The 16,347-nt window shown below is 55.8% G+C and overlaps 1 protein-coding gene across 4 annotated transcripts in view; it reads left to right on the top strand.

Annotated features, from left to right (window-relative positions):
* The window catches only part of GLI2 (GLI family zinc finger 2), a 257,356-nt gene that overhangs the window by 205,567 nt on the left and 35,442 nt on the right, over nucleotides 1–16,347 (top strand). For all 4 annotated transcript variants that reach the window (XM_045479495.1, XM_045479497.1, XM_045479498.1 and 1 more), the window contains one exon: nucleotides 12,903–13,105. In XM_045479495.1, the coding sequence (XP_045335451.1) occupies nucleotides 12,903–13,105 (203 nt within the window). The remainder of the gene's footprint in view (nucleotides 1–12,902; nucleotides 13,106–16,347) is intronic.

Below are 16,347 nucleotides of genomic sequence, written 5' to 3'. Positions count from 1 at the left end.
AAACAGTGATTTCTTTATTACGGCTCTGTGTAGGGAGTGACAGCTGAAAGCCGGCGGCTTGGCTAGGTCTGGTGGAGTGTGCGGGTCTGGGAACGGGGTGAGTGGAGGGTCGAATGGATCGCATGCGTATAAAGACGTACGTCGGCCGCAGAGCAGGCCTGTCGGACAGGCTGGGGCGGGCCAGGAGGGAGCCTGGGCAGCAGACAGACGGAGCAGCCAAGATGAGCCCACTGGGTGACAGGGAGACAACCACCAGGCCCCCAGAGGTTTCCCAGACGCCCACACAAGTTCACGACCAGCCCTGCGGTCTCTCAGCTCCCCACCACAGAGCCCCCGTCCGCTCAGCCAACTTCTAACCAGAAGCCAACCATCCTCTTTAAGATTTAGGCTTATTAAATATTGAAGACATACAAAAGGACGAGCAAAAGCATGGTTAAGATATAAAAGAGTAGGGGTGCCTGGGTGGTTCAGTCGGTCGAGTGTCTGACTCTTGATTTCAGCTCAGGTCATGATCCCAGGGTCGTGGGAGGGAGCCTTGTGTCGGGCTCCACACTGAGCATGGAGCCTGCTTAAGAATCTCTCTCTCTCTCTCTCTCTCTCTCTCTCTCTCTGTCTCTTTCTGTCTCTCTCTCTCCCTCTCTCCCTCTGCCCTTCCGGGCCCCAGCTCTCTCTGTGGGAAAAAAAAAAAAGATACAAAGAGTAGGAATATCATACGTGTCGTTCCCTGCCCAGGCGAGGGACTGGGGACACGCGAGCACCTTTAAGGTCCTTATGTGTCCCTCCGCTGCCCTGCCCCAGGCACCCTCACTTCCACCACTCAGATTTATCATCCCCTTGCATCCATGATGGTTCCACTCTATGTCTGATTCCCCTAACAACACATCGTTTAGTTTTGCTTTGCGTGCTTGATATGAACAGAATCATTGCAAGTGTATTCGCTGGGAACCTACTTTCATGGGTCAAATTATGTTCCAGAGATTCACCCGTTAATGCACGGGGCTCTTGGGTGGTGAATTCTCATGACTCTGAAGCAGTCTGTATTGACAGGCATCCGGGACGTGTCTTTGTTTTTGCAACTTCAAACATCATCGCAGTGAACGCGCCTGTTCCATCCTCTGGGCCCCACGTATGGCTGGCTGTTCTTTAGAATAAATGTATGTCTGGGAATGAAATTGCTGAGTCATGGGGTGTTCACGTTTTAACGCTGGATGTTGCCAGATGTTTTCTGGGAGGTTTCGCCTCCAACAGGGTTTGAGAGCTCGGCTTCCTCCACATCCTTGTTAGCAGGGTAATGTCAGCAACATTTAATTTTTTGCCACAATTTTGGTGTCTCCTGTGATTTGGATTTTCTATTTTCCTGATTACTGGTGAAGCTGAGCATCCTTTCGTCTATTTATTGGCCAATAACGTTTCCTTCTTGTGAAGTGCCTGTTGAGCTGTTTTGCTCATTTCTGTATGGAGGTGCCTTTTTTCATATTGATGTGAATAAGCTTTGTATATAGTAAGGCCACTCATTCCATAATTAGTTATCGGTGTTGCAAATATCCTCTCTCAGGTTGTGCTTGTTCTTTTCAATCCCATGATGAGGTGTCTGCAACGAAGGGAAGTTCCTTTTATAACCCAAGTCAGGTGATTGACTTGGGAACCCAACTCAGGTTCCCAACGAACACACTTCCTGGTTCCCCACACATTCTCCTCCCACCCAGCTGTGTGGTCTGACTTTCAACTCCGGGACTCTGGTAGCTGTTTCCCGATACGACCTGCTCTTTGTTCAGTTATTCTCCTGCCTCGGAACCCCAGGTCTGCGCCACTCACTGCCTCCTTTCCGTTTCTCTGTAAGAATTGAGGCCCAGTTTCAGGTGCCACCTCCTGCAGGAAGCCATCTCAGATGGCCCCAGCAGAATGAGTAAATTCTTTCCCTCCCACCCTCTTTCTGTTCCAGTACTTTGTATACTGTTGGTAGGCTACAGTTAGTGTCCACTCTCCTCTGCGACCCCAGAGGTCCCAGCGTGGTGATTCTGTCAAGGCACTGAAGTAGACTGCAGGCTTAGGGGGCTGTAATTTCCCAAACTCATGGCTGGATCCCCAGGTTCATCGCCCTAACGGCTGGTCATCAACATAGCCTCATGGGGACTCACACTTCTCTGCTGAGATCTGTGCAAGCATGGGTTCAAGGTGAACCTTGGGAATGTCAGAGTTGACCAGACACCCCTGGTGCAGCACTTGTCAGGCAAGTTTCTTGTTTCCTCGGTGTGGGATGCTGACCGAGTCTTCCTCAGTACCCCTAGCTCCCCACCCAGTGCCCTCAGAGGCCCACACTCAGTGAACATCGGCCGACAGAGGGACTAACGCATGAACCCACGAACAAATCACTGAATGGCTGGATGATGTGGTCCCAGGCCCTGTTTACAGTTATCCTTTCTGCTGATTTATAGAGCTTCCCCACATGGGCAGAGGGCAGCCAGATTTTCACAGAAAATGAACTGGGCTCTGATTTGGAGAGGGGCAGTTCCCCAGCGCTTTCCCAAAGAATGGCAGTTTGCATCTCTTTACCCTTGCAAACCCTCTGGGTATATATTCTGAATGGGACCTGATTTCTGGAACTTTTTAAATTCCTGTACGGAAAGCGCCAGAAGCAAGCTTGCCAGTGTGCACTCTCACACACCCCGAATGAACCAAATAAACAGAAGACCAAGAAACAGCAAAAACCCTTGCAGGAGAGATTGAAGTCCACCCAGAGGAGCTCATCGGCCGTCTATCCGCTATCAGGCATAGGGCCGCGAGCGTTGACACATGCCTGCCCTCCTCACCCAGTCCTGGTGCTAAGGAGCCCTGGCTCGAGGAGGCTCAGAGCAGGAAGACCAGCTTTGGGGTATTCGTTGGCCTTCTAGCAGATCAGTGGGCCCAAGGCCAGCTGCCTAGTGTTTCCCAGAAAGTGGGTGCCTGGCCCTGAGCGGCTCGGTAACGGCAGAGGGGTCACAGCCTCCCTACCCTGAGCCCTCTGACTCCACCCATGGCCCTGTGATCCTGGTGGGTGGCGGCCTCTCAACCCAAAGGCAGGATGAGTACATGCGAGCCAGCGGTCTCCGGGGCGGGAGGGGCTGGCATGTCAGGGCTACATGCAGGGCGCGTTCAGCTATGGGGAGCCAGTGACCGTGTAATCCGGGTGGCAGGCAGGAAGGCATGCTGCGGAGCCCTGTGAGCGTGCTCAGATGCCCTCCCAGCGTGGAGGGGAGTTTCCCCTTCCTCCCCAGCTTGCTGCCAATGGAGCGCCCACGGGGGGCCAGGCCACTCCAGGAAATAACACACAGACCCTGCTCTCTGAGAGCTGAACAGTCTCGGAAGACAGGTGACAGTAATAGTGACGGTGATGTCAGGACCTCCCACAGGCCTACTCCACACCAGCACAATATGCTTTACATACCGTCTTGGCTCCCAGCAAGCTGCCGCAAACTCAGTGGCTTAAAACAACAGAAATGGATTCCCTCGCGGTTTTGGAGATCAAGAGTCCAAAGTCATTATCACTGGGCTGAAATCAAGGCGTTGGCAGGGCCGTGCTGCCTCCGTAGGCTCTAGGGGAGGATTTATCCTTGCCTCCTCCAGCCTCTGCAAGGCCACCAGTGTTCCTTGGCTTGTGGTCGCATCCCTCCAGCCTGTGCCCCCGTGATTACACTGCCTCCTTCTCTTCTGCGTCCCTCTGCCTCTCTCTATTCTAAGGACACTTGCTCTGGCATTTAGGACCCCCCTGATAATCCATAATGTCCCCTTACCTTAATCACACCTGCCAAGCCTTTTTTTTGTTGCCAATACAGTGACATTAGCAAGGGATGAGGAAGGACATAGATGCATCTTTGAGAGACAAGGTCAGCCCCCCATGCTCACCTACCCTCTGCTTCCCACCACGTATTTGTAAGAGCGCCATTGCGGTCGCTGTTTATAGATGAGCACACAGGTTCAGAGAGGTGCCTGAACTGCTCCAAGCCACACAGCTAGGAGTGAGCTAAGCTGGAATCCGGGCCTTCTGCCTCAATGCCTATGCCATTCACTGGACACACTCTCTGCTTCATTCGTTCATTCATTCATTCACGCAGCAGCCACATGTTAAGTATGCTGTCCGAACCCTGGTGGGCACAGGAGGGGGTGCTGGGGAAGCAAGGGAGCAGGAGTGGACCTGAGCTTGCTCCCTGGCTGCCCATCCAAGGTGGGGGACAGGCCCTGAGGGGCTCACTGCACGTGCCCAGTGCTCGGCCAGGATGGACGTGCTCAGGGTCCGGGGAAGGAGCTGTCCTCCACAGGAGTGTCTCATGAGGGCCCTGACCTCCATGTGGAGCTAGGAGGCTTCTTGAATGAGGGGGCCCTGAGCTGGACCCTTGGAGGGAGAGGTTGGAGGTTAGCTGGGGACAGAGGCAGGGCACGACTGGAGTAGCAGGTGTGGCACGGGCCCAGAACCAGAGCGGAAGCACAGGGAGGGTGGACAGAAGAGGCAGGTGCGTGACCACACAGGATCTCTCCTGCCACAGCTTTCAGACACCCTGAGAAGCAGGCCAGAGCTGAGGTTCGTAGGCCTGCAGCCCCAAGCGACCAGACCTCTCCTTCCTCAACCTCGGCAAAGGCCCCTAGAGCGGGCTGTGGCTGTGACCCCTAACACCGGGTCCCGGGGTTCCAGTCCAGCTGTGCCGCTGACCTCACCGTAGCTGTGCCACTGCTGCTTTGGGTCTCAGTAGTGCTGTCGGTGAAATGGGACACAGAGCGTCCATCCCTGCCTGTTTCTGGCCCGACTGACCTGCCACAGGGAAAGGTCCATCAGGAGCCTCTCTGGGTCGCCAAGGGTCCTTCCTGCTGGCCCCTGGCCCCCACATGGGAGAGTTTGCCCCAGTGGCTCCTGCTGAGTCTGAGTGAGTCAGCATCCCTCAGCTCTGCATTGTTCTGCTTCTCCAAACAGCACCGTGGGTGGGGTACGGGTGCCCCATCCCTGCACTTCTGCCCCTCCTCCCACCGCAGTAAGGAGCGCGTTGGTACCTGCCCCTGCACCCTGGCTCAGGCTGTGCTGTGGGTCAGATGCCCTCCCTATCCCTGCCATCAAACACAGTCCTACTCACCCCTGCAGCCCCACGGGAGCCATACACCCTTCGGGGGCACATCCCCATCCTACCAGCTCCCAGGGATGGTGCCCATCCCCAAGCATGCAGGCATGCTGACTCGGGCCCAGCCACTTTGGTGCTGAGCCGTGTGTGGCTGTGTGGGGGTCTCATCGCCTTGGCCTTGCCTTCTCTCTCCCGCCAAAACTCTTGAGCCAGCACATGCGGAGGGGCCCAGGACTTGTTGGAAGGTGGCACTGAGTCCACTCCGTTCTCTGTGCGTCTTCCCTTTGCTCATCTGTTAAATCTGTAAAAACATGTGGTGAGCACGGGGTGGGCATCTCCGAGGCACCCGGGGATGCACTGCACACTTCGCTTACGGAGCTCATTCCACGCCACGGCCGCCCTCGGGCAGGCCCCAGTGCCCCATTCCCTACAGGCAAGGTTGTGGAGGCTCGGGGCAGAGGGCACAGCCAAGGTCCGCAGTAAGTGGCAGGGCTATAATTCAGACCCAGAAAGCCCAGGTCCCACCTCCAAGTGTGGGCCGCTCCCCTCAGCCTGCACCCCACCCCAGCTGGGGTCGGCTCAAGGACCAGCTGAGGCAATGTCTGCAAAGAGACACCAAGCTGAACTTGTCGAGGGCGGACGGCTGAGGCGGAAGCTTGCCTTTGGGTGGACCTCTGGGCAACGCGCCAAGCCTGACCTCGCAGAGTCAGAAAGGCCTAGTTTCCACTCCGCTCGGCCACTTAGAGCTCTGCAGCCTTGGGCAAGTCTGGTTAACCCCCCTTGACCCTTGGTTGCCTTCTGTTTAAAATGGAGGTAATACAAGCTGCCTTGCAGAGTTGCTGGATGTGTTGCGTGCAGCCGGTGTTCCGCCAAGGCTGACCCCCCTGTCTGCCGCGACTTCCCCACGGCAGCAGCAGGTTAGGGCCAGGATGGCAGCCGTCCAGCTAGGTCTCCGCTTGCTTTCCCCGTTCTTACTCCTCTTGGCGCCTGGCCACCACTCTGGTCTTCGGACCTGACCCAGAAGCCTTGTCCAGCGGCATCACCTGGTAGAGGGGGAAGGGAAGAGGGTGGAGGAGAGACCCTGCTCAGGAGTCGCCCTGTCCCGGTCCTCCCTGCAGCTTCCAGGAGGAGCCAGGCCAGCCCTCCTGACCAGCGCCGACTCTGGGAGGGCAGGAGTCAACTGCCATAGGATAGGCCCCCCAGAGTCTGGGCCCCGCTGCAGGCCACTGCCGCCCATCGCCAACAGGTGCCCACACACCCACATACATGCACACGCATGCACGTGGAGGCAGGGAGGCGGTTGCTGTTCCTCTTACCCAGAGCCCCCCGTTTGTGCCTCATGCCCACACGTCAGCCCCCCCCATGCTCACCTGTCCTCTGCTTCCCACCACGTATTTGTAAGAGCGCCATTGCGATCGCTGTTTATAGATGAGCACACAGGTTCAGAGAGGTGCCTGAACTGCTCCAAGCCACACAGCTAGGAGTGAGCCTCAGCGGCCCTGGGCGGGACGCCTACCACCCTGTCCTTCAGTCCTGCAGGCGGGAGGGTGGACAGGCCCGAGGAACTAGGGCTCCGATCTGCGTTGCAGGATGCTGGGCCCAGGATCACTCTGGGCCAGGAGAGGCAGTGTTAGTCAAAGCTTGCCTTGGCTGTTGCCTATGATAGAAAAACTTAGCTCAAACTGGTTTAAACGAACAAACAAGCACATAGGGTGAGATAACTGAAAAGGCCAACACTACTAACTTCTGGCAAGGCTGGATCTGCACGAGGAGCACCTAGTCCACTGCTAGCTTAAGCTTATGCCCGTCTCTGAAACGATCACCGTACATGGGAATGTGGAATGCTCTGATCAGCTGAGCTCAGGTCACATGGCCCCCACCCCCAGGAGAAAAATCAGAGTGGGTCCAGTGGGTCCAGTACAGATCCAGCCCAAAGTGCTCTGTTCCTCCATCAAGGCGTAGCCTTCGCTCACACAGATCCTTATACTCTAGCCTTTCTTTGCACGTGCTGCTTCCTTTATTTGTAATGCACTTCCTCACGAATTCCTACTGACCCTTCAGAACCCCTCGCAAATGTCACCTCCTCTGAGAAGCCTTCCCTTACGCTTACGTGCAGAGTTAGATAATTTTTTCCTCTGACGGAGCCTTTATGAGACTGCCTGATGCTTACCTGCTTTGGGGGTCCGCCTCTTCCACTAGGGTTCCTGGCTCCCTATAGGTCCTGGGCACAGAGCAAGTGCCCAGGTCCATTTTGTCGGGGATGTGAGCAAATACACAAAGGAACAAATGGTAGAATCAGGCTCAGGTGAGCTCAGAGTTGGACTGCAGGGGAGAAGGCAATGCTTAAGAGCAGTGTCCAAGCTGAGCAACTTACAGTCCAGTTGATGTCGGCCTGCAAGGCCACCTCCTTGAGTCTCTGCCCAGTTGCCAGAATTCAAGGCCTGGACGGGCCATCACTGAGACCTGGGTTGGGCCCCCATGGCCAATGGCATAGAAATGGAAGAAGAAAGGGAAGTTGTGGCTGGGGGTCAGCCTTAAGTGCTGGGTCAGATTTCATCAACAGACGTCTGTCCTGGTGTCAGCTCACAAATGCTGGTAAGCACCCAGCAGGCATGGAACCTTCAGTTGGGCCCCGGGACGGGACCAAGAGACCCCAGGTCCCTGAAGGACCTGCCCAGAAAGTTGGCGGTATTGATGTGATTTCGGAAGCTCCCCGCTCCCCCACACGCATTAATAATGTTTGGAATTCTGCCATTTGAGATTCATTCCCTTGGCTTTCTTTGGTCTGTCAAAATGGCAATCTTTTGGACCCTTTGTGCCCCTGGATCCTTATCGGTCATTCACAACACAGTGCGAGGGAGAGGTTCTGGCTCCTTCCTGAGAGCTGGATTGGATTGTGCATGGTGATGGAGTGGAAACGAAGACAGAAAAAGAAGCTGACGCAGAGTGGGGAGGAAGCTGTCCTGCTCTCGTGTGCTGCCCCTCTCTGATCCTGCACCCACCTGAGCCCGGCTCACAAGAAACCACAGTCATCAAGAGCACCCGTTTCTCTCCCGAGGGGATGGGCACAGCACAAGCGTGGGCCCAGCCCACCTCGGTTGGTTGTGGTTCTACTATCTGCAATCTGAGTGACCTTGGGCAAGAGACCTTGCCTTCCTGGGTGTGTTCTCATCTGTAAAACGGGCATGAAGTGCCTTCTTGGTGAATTTTTTACTGGGATTAAAAACGGAACTACGTGCACGATGTCCTTTGACAGCTGGCATGCAGTCACCCCTATCTTGAGGAGCTGTCCGGTGAGGGCACAGCAAAGTGTCACCGTACAGAGGGGACATCTGGGGTGCCTTCCCAGAGGAGGCGTCTGGACAGTCATCCACAGCTGTGTTGGCTGATGGGCCTTTTGTTCTGGATTCTGGGTGCCCAGGTCAGTAGTTGCTCCCTACCCCAAGATGACTTGTTGCAGAGAAGGGAAGGGTAGAGAGTTAATGCCTGCTAACCCCCTGCCATGCACCTAGCATTGGTCTTTGTGTGCCGTTCTGGGAGGCACCGGGGAGGGGCAGCATGCTGGCTGGGGCCCCCCAGCTAGGTGGGAAAGGTCAAGGTTAGCAAAAGAAAACCAGTGCTTTGGAAGGCCCAAGCAGTGCCCAGGTGCCAGTCCTGCCCCACTGCTTTCTGGCCCCTCGGTCCCCTCAAACAGCTTCCAGAATCCAGCCCTGCTCCTCATGTAAAGGAAGAACATTTGGTTGTGCCTGCGCTAGAGCTCTGCTGGCCTAGATCCCACGGCCTCCAGGCCAAGAGTGACAGCACTCCCGGCACTGGGAAGAGCAAAGGGTTGTTCTGTGTGCCCTTGAATCAGCCCTCTGAGCTGACCTGTCTCACCAGCACACCCTGTGAAAACTGCATTGTGGTGGGGGGAGGGGCGGGGGGGAGGGTGGGCAGTGGCCTCTCTCAGCTCCACTCCCCGTCACACCAGGGAAATGGGTCCTTGGCAGTGTTCTCTGTGGGGGTGGGCAGCCCCTGGGATGAGGGGAACACTATCCCGGGAGCGAGGAGGACTTGGTAGAGTCTTAGCCTGCATCTCTCTGGCCACACAGCATGGAGGGTGACTTCCCCTCTGGGCCCAGAGTCCTCATGAGCTCCCTGTTCCCTTGAGGGCCGCAGAGGTCACTGTCCCCTGAGGGGCGGTATGGAGGTGTGAAGACATGTCCCTGTTCCAGGGGGGGACTCGGGCCCCACCCACCACCTCCAAGCCCAACTGCTAGGTTGGGTTGGATTCCAGCCCTGCCGGGGCAGGGCAGCCCCCCAGGAGTGCGCTTGTTACCATGACAACACCTCTCTCCAGCCTCTTGCTTCGGAGACACTCATCTGGTCAGTGGAATGGGGTCACCTCAGACAGACTGGGCTGTCGTGTGCCCTAAACGTGTTCCTTTAAATCCCCATGTAGTCACTGGTTTGTCTCTTGAGGCCTCAGCTGTTGTCACTATGCCCCACAAGGAGACCCTGGTGCCAGGGAGGCTTGGACAGGCCACTTAAGGCCACCGGCTTCCATGACCATAGGCTGCTGTGACCTCAACCCTGGCCAGCGTCCTGCAGACCCTGGGAAACTCATGTGTTTCGGGGGTGGGGGGCGGGGGGGAAGGACAAAGGGGTCTGAGGACAAGAGGTGCCTCACATCGTTCTCCAGAACACCCTGCGTTGACTGAAGTGGGCTCAGCCTTCCAGAATGTTTACCCTTCAATCCCAGATCTGTGCGCAGGAGTCAGAGGTCTCCTCCCCGCCCCACAGGCCCGGCCCACAGGTGTTATTCTCCGAGTATGGTCTTCATAGAACACCTGTCCTGTCACAGGAGTGTGAGTGTCCATCCTGCCCCGGTCACCGTGCCCGAGACAGCGAGACTGGCCCTTAGCAAGAGGACGAATTAGTCTGGTTCTCTTTCCTCCCCACCCTTGGACACATAGCACCCCTGCCTAGAGCAAAGACTAGCTCTCTTAAGACTTGCTCTCTTAAGCTCCTTGTTCTTAATGCAGTTCACTCACAGGTGAACTGGGCTGGGCAGGCAGCCTGTGAGGGAGAGCGGCTTGAGGCCGTGACTCGTGGCTTATCCTGGAGACTCCCTTCTGCCGAGCTCAGGGCCTGGCAGTCATACTTGTAGCCGTCACTGAAATGCCTCTGGGATGCTAGTTCCCTGCGCGGTGCTAGTGTATAGAGGGACCTCAGATGGAACCCCATTACCTGGGAGATGGGCCCGTTAACCCAAGACCAGCAGCAGGCACCCCAGGCGTAGCAGGGAGGAAGGAGCAGAGAGCTCACGCCTGGGCGAGGGGCTTCAGGGAAGGTGTCCCCAAGGCAGTTCCCTCCCCTGGGCTTACAAGGTAGAGAAGGGATTTGCCTTATAAGGTGCAGGAGGGCATCGGAGGCCAAGAATCGGTGTGGGCAGAAGCACACCAGTGTGAACGTGGCCTGGCAGGTTCGTTGGGTCTGCGCGTCCATTGCAATCACATCTGCAAAAGCTAGAAACCAATGTAGCAGAATGCTTAGGCCCTCCCAGCGGGGAGTTTGTGAAACCCAGATGTTAAGACATCTGGATGTCACCTGCTTGGGTCCCGGCGTGCACGGTGTCGCAGGCACGGTTTTCGGGCACTGTTAAACACAAGCAGTAATTATCTGTGGTTCGCTGCAGCCAGTGGACAGACCATCCCCGCTCTGAAGTAACCAATCCTGACAATGCCCTTGCCCACATCCAAGGCCAATCCCATGGGGGAGGTTTTGACAGCCTCTGGGGCACACCTGGGTTTTGCCCTCCAAGTGTGGCACTGATGCTGTGGTAACAGCTCTCGTTTACCAGCTGACGGCTGTGTCTCAGGTACCGTTTGGGAGACTTTCATCCTTAGGGCAGCCTCATGAAAAAGGCATTATTATCTCTGTATTCCAGTGGAGGAAATTGAGGCTTGCAGAGGTTAAATCGCTTGCTCGTGTGACTGAGCTGATAACGGCTGGGATCCTAACGCGGGTTCGTCTGCTGCTAACACATATTCTTTTCTTTGCGCTGTGTCGGATCACAGGGAGACCCCACGTTCTGAAAAAGTGGAAATTGTATCTTGGTAAATTTGGTCACCCGTGACTCAGCTGTGGTTTCATAGCTACTTCTCTTCTAAAGCCTTATTTTTCTTTAATGGGCAAGTCTTGGGGTAGATGACCTGCAGCCAGCATGCGAACAACCGCCTAGAAGCTCCAAGTGAGCAGCAGACCTAGTGGAAAGACCCCGTCCTTGTGTCCAGTGGAGTCAGTGCCCCCTGGAGGACTGAGCAGGGGACATGGAGGTGGCCCTCGGCCATGCCAGCCGGGCCACAGGGACCAGGCCAAGTGCATGCCTCACCTTTGGTGGGCACCCAAGAAGTGAGGCTGTGTTAGCATTAAAAGAAATTCCAAAAGGGGCACCTGGGTGGCTCAGTCGGCTAAACATCCAGCTCGTGATTTCAGCTCAGGTCACCATCTCACAGTTCATGGGTTCAAGCCCCACGTCAGGTTGCATGCTGAGAGTGCAAAGCCTGTTTGGATTTTCTCTCTCTCCCTCTCTTTCTGTGCCTCTACCCCCTCCCAAAATAAATAAATAAACGTTAAAAAAAAAAAATCCGTGTAAGGAAAACTAAAAGGATATTGTAGAATTTTATTGCAGCTCAGCATTCCAGAACTCTTCTTGAACCCTGCTCTGCTCCTTCGCAATTAATCCTGTGGCTGGGTGCTCCGCAGCAGCAACTACCCCTCCAAACCAAAGTTCTCTACTTTCAGAGCATCTCCCGATTCCTCCCTTTCTCTCAATTCTGTTAGGAACGTGAGCTCTTTGGGGCGCCTGGCTGGCTCTTGATCGTGCAACTCTTGATCTCGGGGTTGTGAGTGTGAACCCCACGTTGGATGTAGAGATTCCTTAAAACTGAAATCTTTAGGGGCGCCTGGGTGGCTCAGTGGGTTAAGCATCCCTTGACTTCGGCTCCAGTCATGATCTCATGGTTTGTGGGATTGAGCCCTGAGTCAGGTTCTGCATAGTGCAGAGCCTGCTTGGGATTCTTTCTCCTTCTCTCTCCGCCCCGCCCCCTGCTTGCATGCATGCTCTAAATAAACAAACAAAGAAACAAACTTTTGAAAAATAAAAAATATATATATTTAAAAACAAAAAGGGTGGGGCGCCTGGGTGGCACAGTCGGTTAGGCGTCCGACTTCAGCCAGGTCACGATCTCGCAGTCCGTCAGTTCGAGCCCCGCATCAGGCTCTGGGCTGATGGCTCAGAGCCTGGAGCCTGTTTCCGATTCTGTGTCTCCCTCTCTCTCTGCCCCTCCCCCGTTCATGCTCTGTCTCTCTCTGCCCCCCCCCCCAAAAAAATAAATAAATAAATAAACGTTGAAAAAAAAATAATAAAAATAAAAACAAAAAGGGAATGAGCTCTTTGCATCTTGCCCCTGGTATTAGAGTTCTCATGTTCTGTTTTTCATTCATACAGAACGCATGCATCCAGTCATTTAATAAAGAGTTGTGTTATTTCTGTTTGTCCAGCTTTGAACAGGTACTGGAGAAGCAGTGGGACAGTGTGGCCCATTGAGCCTGTGGTCCCGCAAATCCAAATGTGTGTATGACGAATTTCATCGCCATCACCAGATCGGCCGGTGGGCGGCCGCACCAGCACACAGGAGTTTTCAGCCCGCATGTGCCAGCCAATGTGTGCGACTTCAGACTACTACGCGGACCGAGCCCGCGTCTCAGCCGGGTCCCCCACACGTCCTTCTACGACTGGCCATGCCTTCTTACACTGCTCCTTTGTCTTTGCAGGCCTCCTGCCCTGAGTGGCAGCCCCATTATCTCCGACATCTCGTTGATCCGGCTTTCCCCACACCCCGCCGGCCCCGGGGAGTCCCCCTTCAACGCCCCCCACCCCTACGTGAGCCCCCACATGGAGCATTACCTCCGTGCCATGCACAGCAGCCCCACACTCCCCACGATCTCTGCGGCCCGGGGCCTTAGCCCCGCTGACGGTGAGTAGGGCCTGGGGGGACTGGGGGACAGGGCCACTAACCCTAATAGTGTTGATTCCCCAGCCCCAGTCCTCTGGGACAACAGTGAGCAGGCTGACATTCCTCCCCACCACCCTGAACAACGGGTGTTCAGTAAGTGGCGAGAGCCAACAGGGTCTGGGGACCATTGTTCTTGAGAGCTGTTCCGTAAACACCTTTTTGCATGCAAATTATGTACAATAATGGCCGGGTGTGTTTGTTCTTGTAGATCTTATCAGAGGTGAGAACTATTTGGTTGCAATAAACCAAACTCTGCTTCTGGTTAAGTAGAGGGGGCGTTGGATCCCGTCTCATGGGCCCCTAGAGCAGAAGGAGGACAGCGCCGGGCTGGCTTCTGCCCCTTGCAGGTCAACACGTGGCCTCCAAACGACACCCCAAGCCTCCACATGTGAGCACTGATGGCCTGGTGTGTCTCAGGTCAGATGCTTGAGAGAGAATTGCCTGGTCCAGCTGGGAGATCAGATGCCTCCCCTCCCCCAATCCAGTTAATTTGAGACACGTCACGGGAGGCGAATATGGTTTTCAGATCTAAAATGTAGTACTTCCAAAAACAACGTGCTACTTCCAGCCCCATCACCATCTCACCGATGCACCCATACAAACACACACACGCACACGCACACACATGCACCTACACACTCACGCAGGACGCTAGTAAGCACATTTGGGAGCTGGCCCCGCCCACCCTGTCATCCCGGAAGTGCTCCCACCCCACCCCTAGCTTGGAGCGCTGTCCCCATGGTATCCGGTGGCCACTTATTGCTGCCGTTTTTGTCAAAAAACAACCGGGTTGCATCTTCTCAGAATCTGCCCACTGAAACTATCGGGCAGAGGGACGTTCCAGAGGACAGACATTTCTAAGGACTTTGCACTCAGGAGCCCGTGGGCAGAGGCTCCGGGAAACACCATCCCAGCGGGTCCCTCCTAACCACATCCCGTCCTCACCAGGGGCGATGTGCCCTCCCCCACTTTGTGGATATGACTGGAAGGTGGAGCTGAGTCCCGGACCTGAGAGGCTCAGGTTGGAGTTTCACAAGGAAAAGGACTCCAGCCTCCAAATACACAGAAAGGACTATCTGACTCGTTGCTCTAGCCATGTGTTTTGCACTTCGCCTCGTCTTTACCACCAAGAAACCAGACGAGGCAACTGCCAGCAACTACAGGACGTGAAAGTGGCTGGCTGCAGTGTGGCCGTTCTGAAGTGACTCCCAAGGGGTCGGACCCCAGCCCTGAAATCTCCACGGCGAAGCGTTTCGCTGCCTCCACATTGAGCCGCCGACTCCGGAACGTGGGCCTGTGCTTCTCCACGCCTCTGCTGATGACCCAGCCAGCGATGCGCTGGCGCGGAGCGTGAGGATGCTGCCCTGGCCTTGAACCTCGCACGCGGTGCAGTGCGCCGAACCGTGCCTGCCCCCGGGAAGATGCGTCCACACCCCACTCCCCGAACCTGAGAGTGTTGCCTCATTTGGAAAAAAGGCCTTTGCAGATGTGATTTAGTTGGGGATTTTGAATGAGGAGATCATCCTGGAATGTCCGCGTGGGCCTTAAATACAACGGTAAGTGTCCTCACAAGAGACATATGAGAGAACAACGCATAGATGGGAGAGATGTGGCCACCGGCCAAGGAAACTGGGAACCCCCAGAAGCTGGAGGAAGAGGCACAGAACAGATTATCCCCTCGAGCCTCTGGAGGGAGTGTGACCCTGCTGACACCTTCACGTCGGACTTCTGGCCTCCAGGACTGTGTTGTTCAAACAGCAGTCAGCGCTGAGTTTGTACTTACGAACCTGTCACGGCAGCTGTAGGAGATTAAGACACACGGCTCGTGGGTCAGAGGCCCTGAGAGATGTCTCTAGAAGAGACAAGGACACAGTAGTTTCAGTGGATAACGGTGTAGCCCATCCCTTGAAGGAGGGACTTAGAGTTGTGGAGCACTAATTCGATGCCTGATTTCCATATAAACATCGCCGTGGCTCCTGTCACGCCCACTTATCCTCCGCCCCAGTCCCTTGAGAAAGCAGGCATGGGGCCAGCTCCAGAGGGCACTTGGCTAATTTGCAGACTGAAACCCTGAGACCTCGCTGGCCCTGAACCAAGCTCCCAAGTGAGTAGAGACAGCACGACAGGCTCACACCGCTGGTGTGTCAGCCCCAGCACTTGCCCACACGAGGCCCAGAAAGTTCATCAGCTATGAGAGGCAGCGTCTGCCAGACCGCGTGTGCTCTGAGGACAAACGGGCCCTCCAGGGAAGGCTTCAGGGAGGAGGCGGACATCCAGAAGGAAGGGGGACGGGAGGGTGTTTCAGGCATGGACAGGGTAGGCAGAGGCCGTGGGGCATCATCCTGGCTGCAGGCCAGGGCTCTCTCTAGTGGATACGGCAGAAGTTGAGGAAGAGGAAGAGGGTGACTGTTTCCATTGACTGGCTTCTCTCTGCCCAGGGCATACGGATGAGATCTTTGCTTTTTGCCAAGACAAAGAGCAGAGACTGCCAGAGTCCCCATCTGCCAGTGGGGGGTGGTGGTAATGGTGGCCCTGAGGTCATAGCACATGGGGATGCTGACACTGAGAATGAACGTGAGTCCCTCAGCACTGCCCGCGCAGGCCCAGCAAGCACTCAGCACGATGCCGGCCATCACTGACATTTTGAATAGTAACTTGAGTCGTGAGTATTAGTGCCTCCGTGTTACGGATGGAAAACTGAGGCAGCTGAGAAAGGAGGCCCCTTCCCAGTTTTGCACACCTGGTGAAAGGCAGGACTCTCAATGGGTATGTGTGGCTCCAAGCTCCGCGCCAGAGTGCCAGGCCCCCTCGAAGATGCTCCGAAGTTCATCCTCCCTGCCTCTTGGCTGAGCCCCCGGAGGGGCTGAGTGCAGGGCTGGAGGCAGACAGCTCGGGTCCCGCGGTCGCAGGCCAGGCCGGGAGCTTGATCTGGCCGGGTCCGGGTGATCTCGCCGTGACTGTTCAGGCCAGGCCGACCCTCACAGCGTCTTCGTTTCCGTCTTCGTTTCCCGGGGCGCCTGGGTGGCTCAGTCGGTCAAGCGTCCGACTTTGGCTCGGGTCATGATCTCACAGCTCGTGAGTTCGAGCCCCGCGTCGGGCTCTGTGCTGACAGCTCTGTCTCCCTCTCTCTCTGCCCCTCGCCCACACGCGCTCTGTCTCTCCCTGCCTCTCAAAAATAAAGAAAACTAATAAAAAAAGTTTAC

The sequence above is a fragment of the Leopardus geoffroyi genome, chromosome C1 (genome assembly GCF_018350155.1).
Source record: "Leopardus geoffroyi isolate Oge1 chromosome C1, O.geoffroyi_Oge1_pat1.0, whole genome shotgun sequence".
Classification (NCBI taxonomy): Eukaryota; Metazoa; Chordata; class Mammalia; order Carnivora; family Felidae; genus Leopardus; species Leopardus geoffroyi.
Note: the sequence above shows the minus strand (reverse complement) of the source record. Positions and strands in the feature narration are given on the sequence as shown.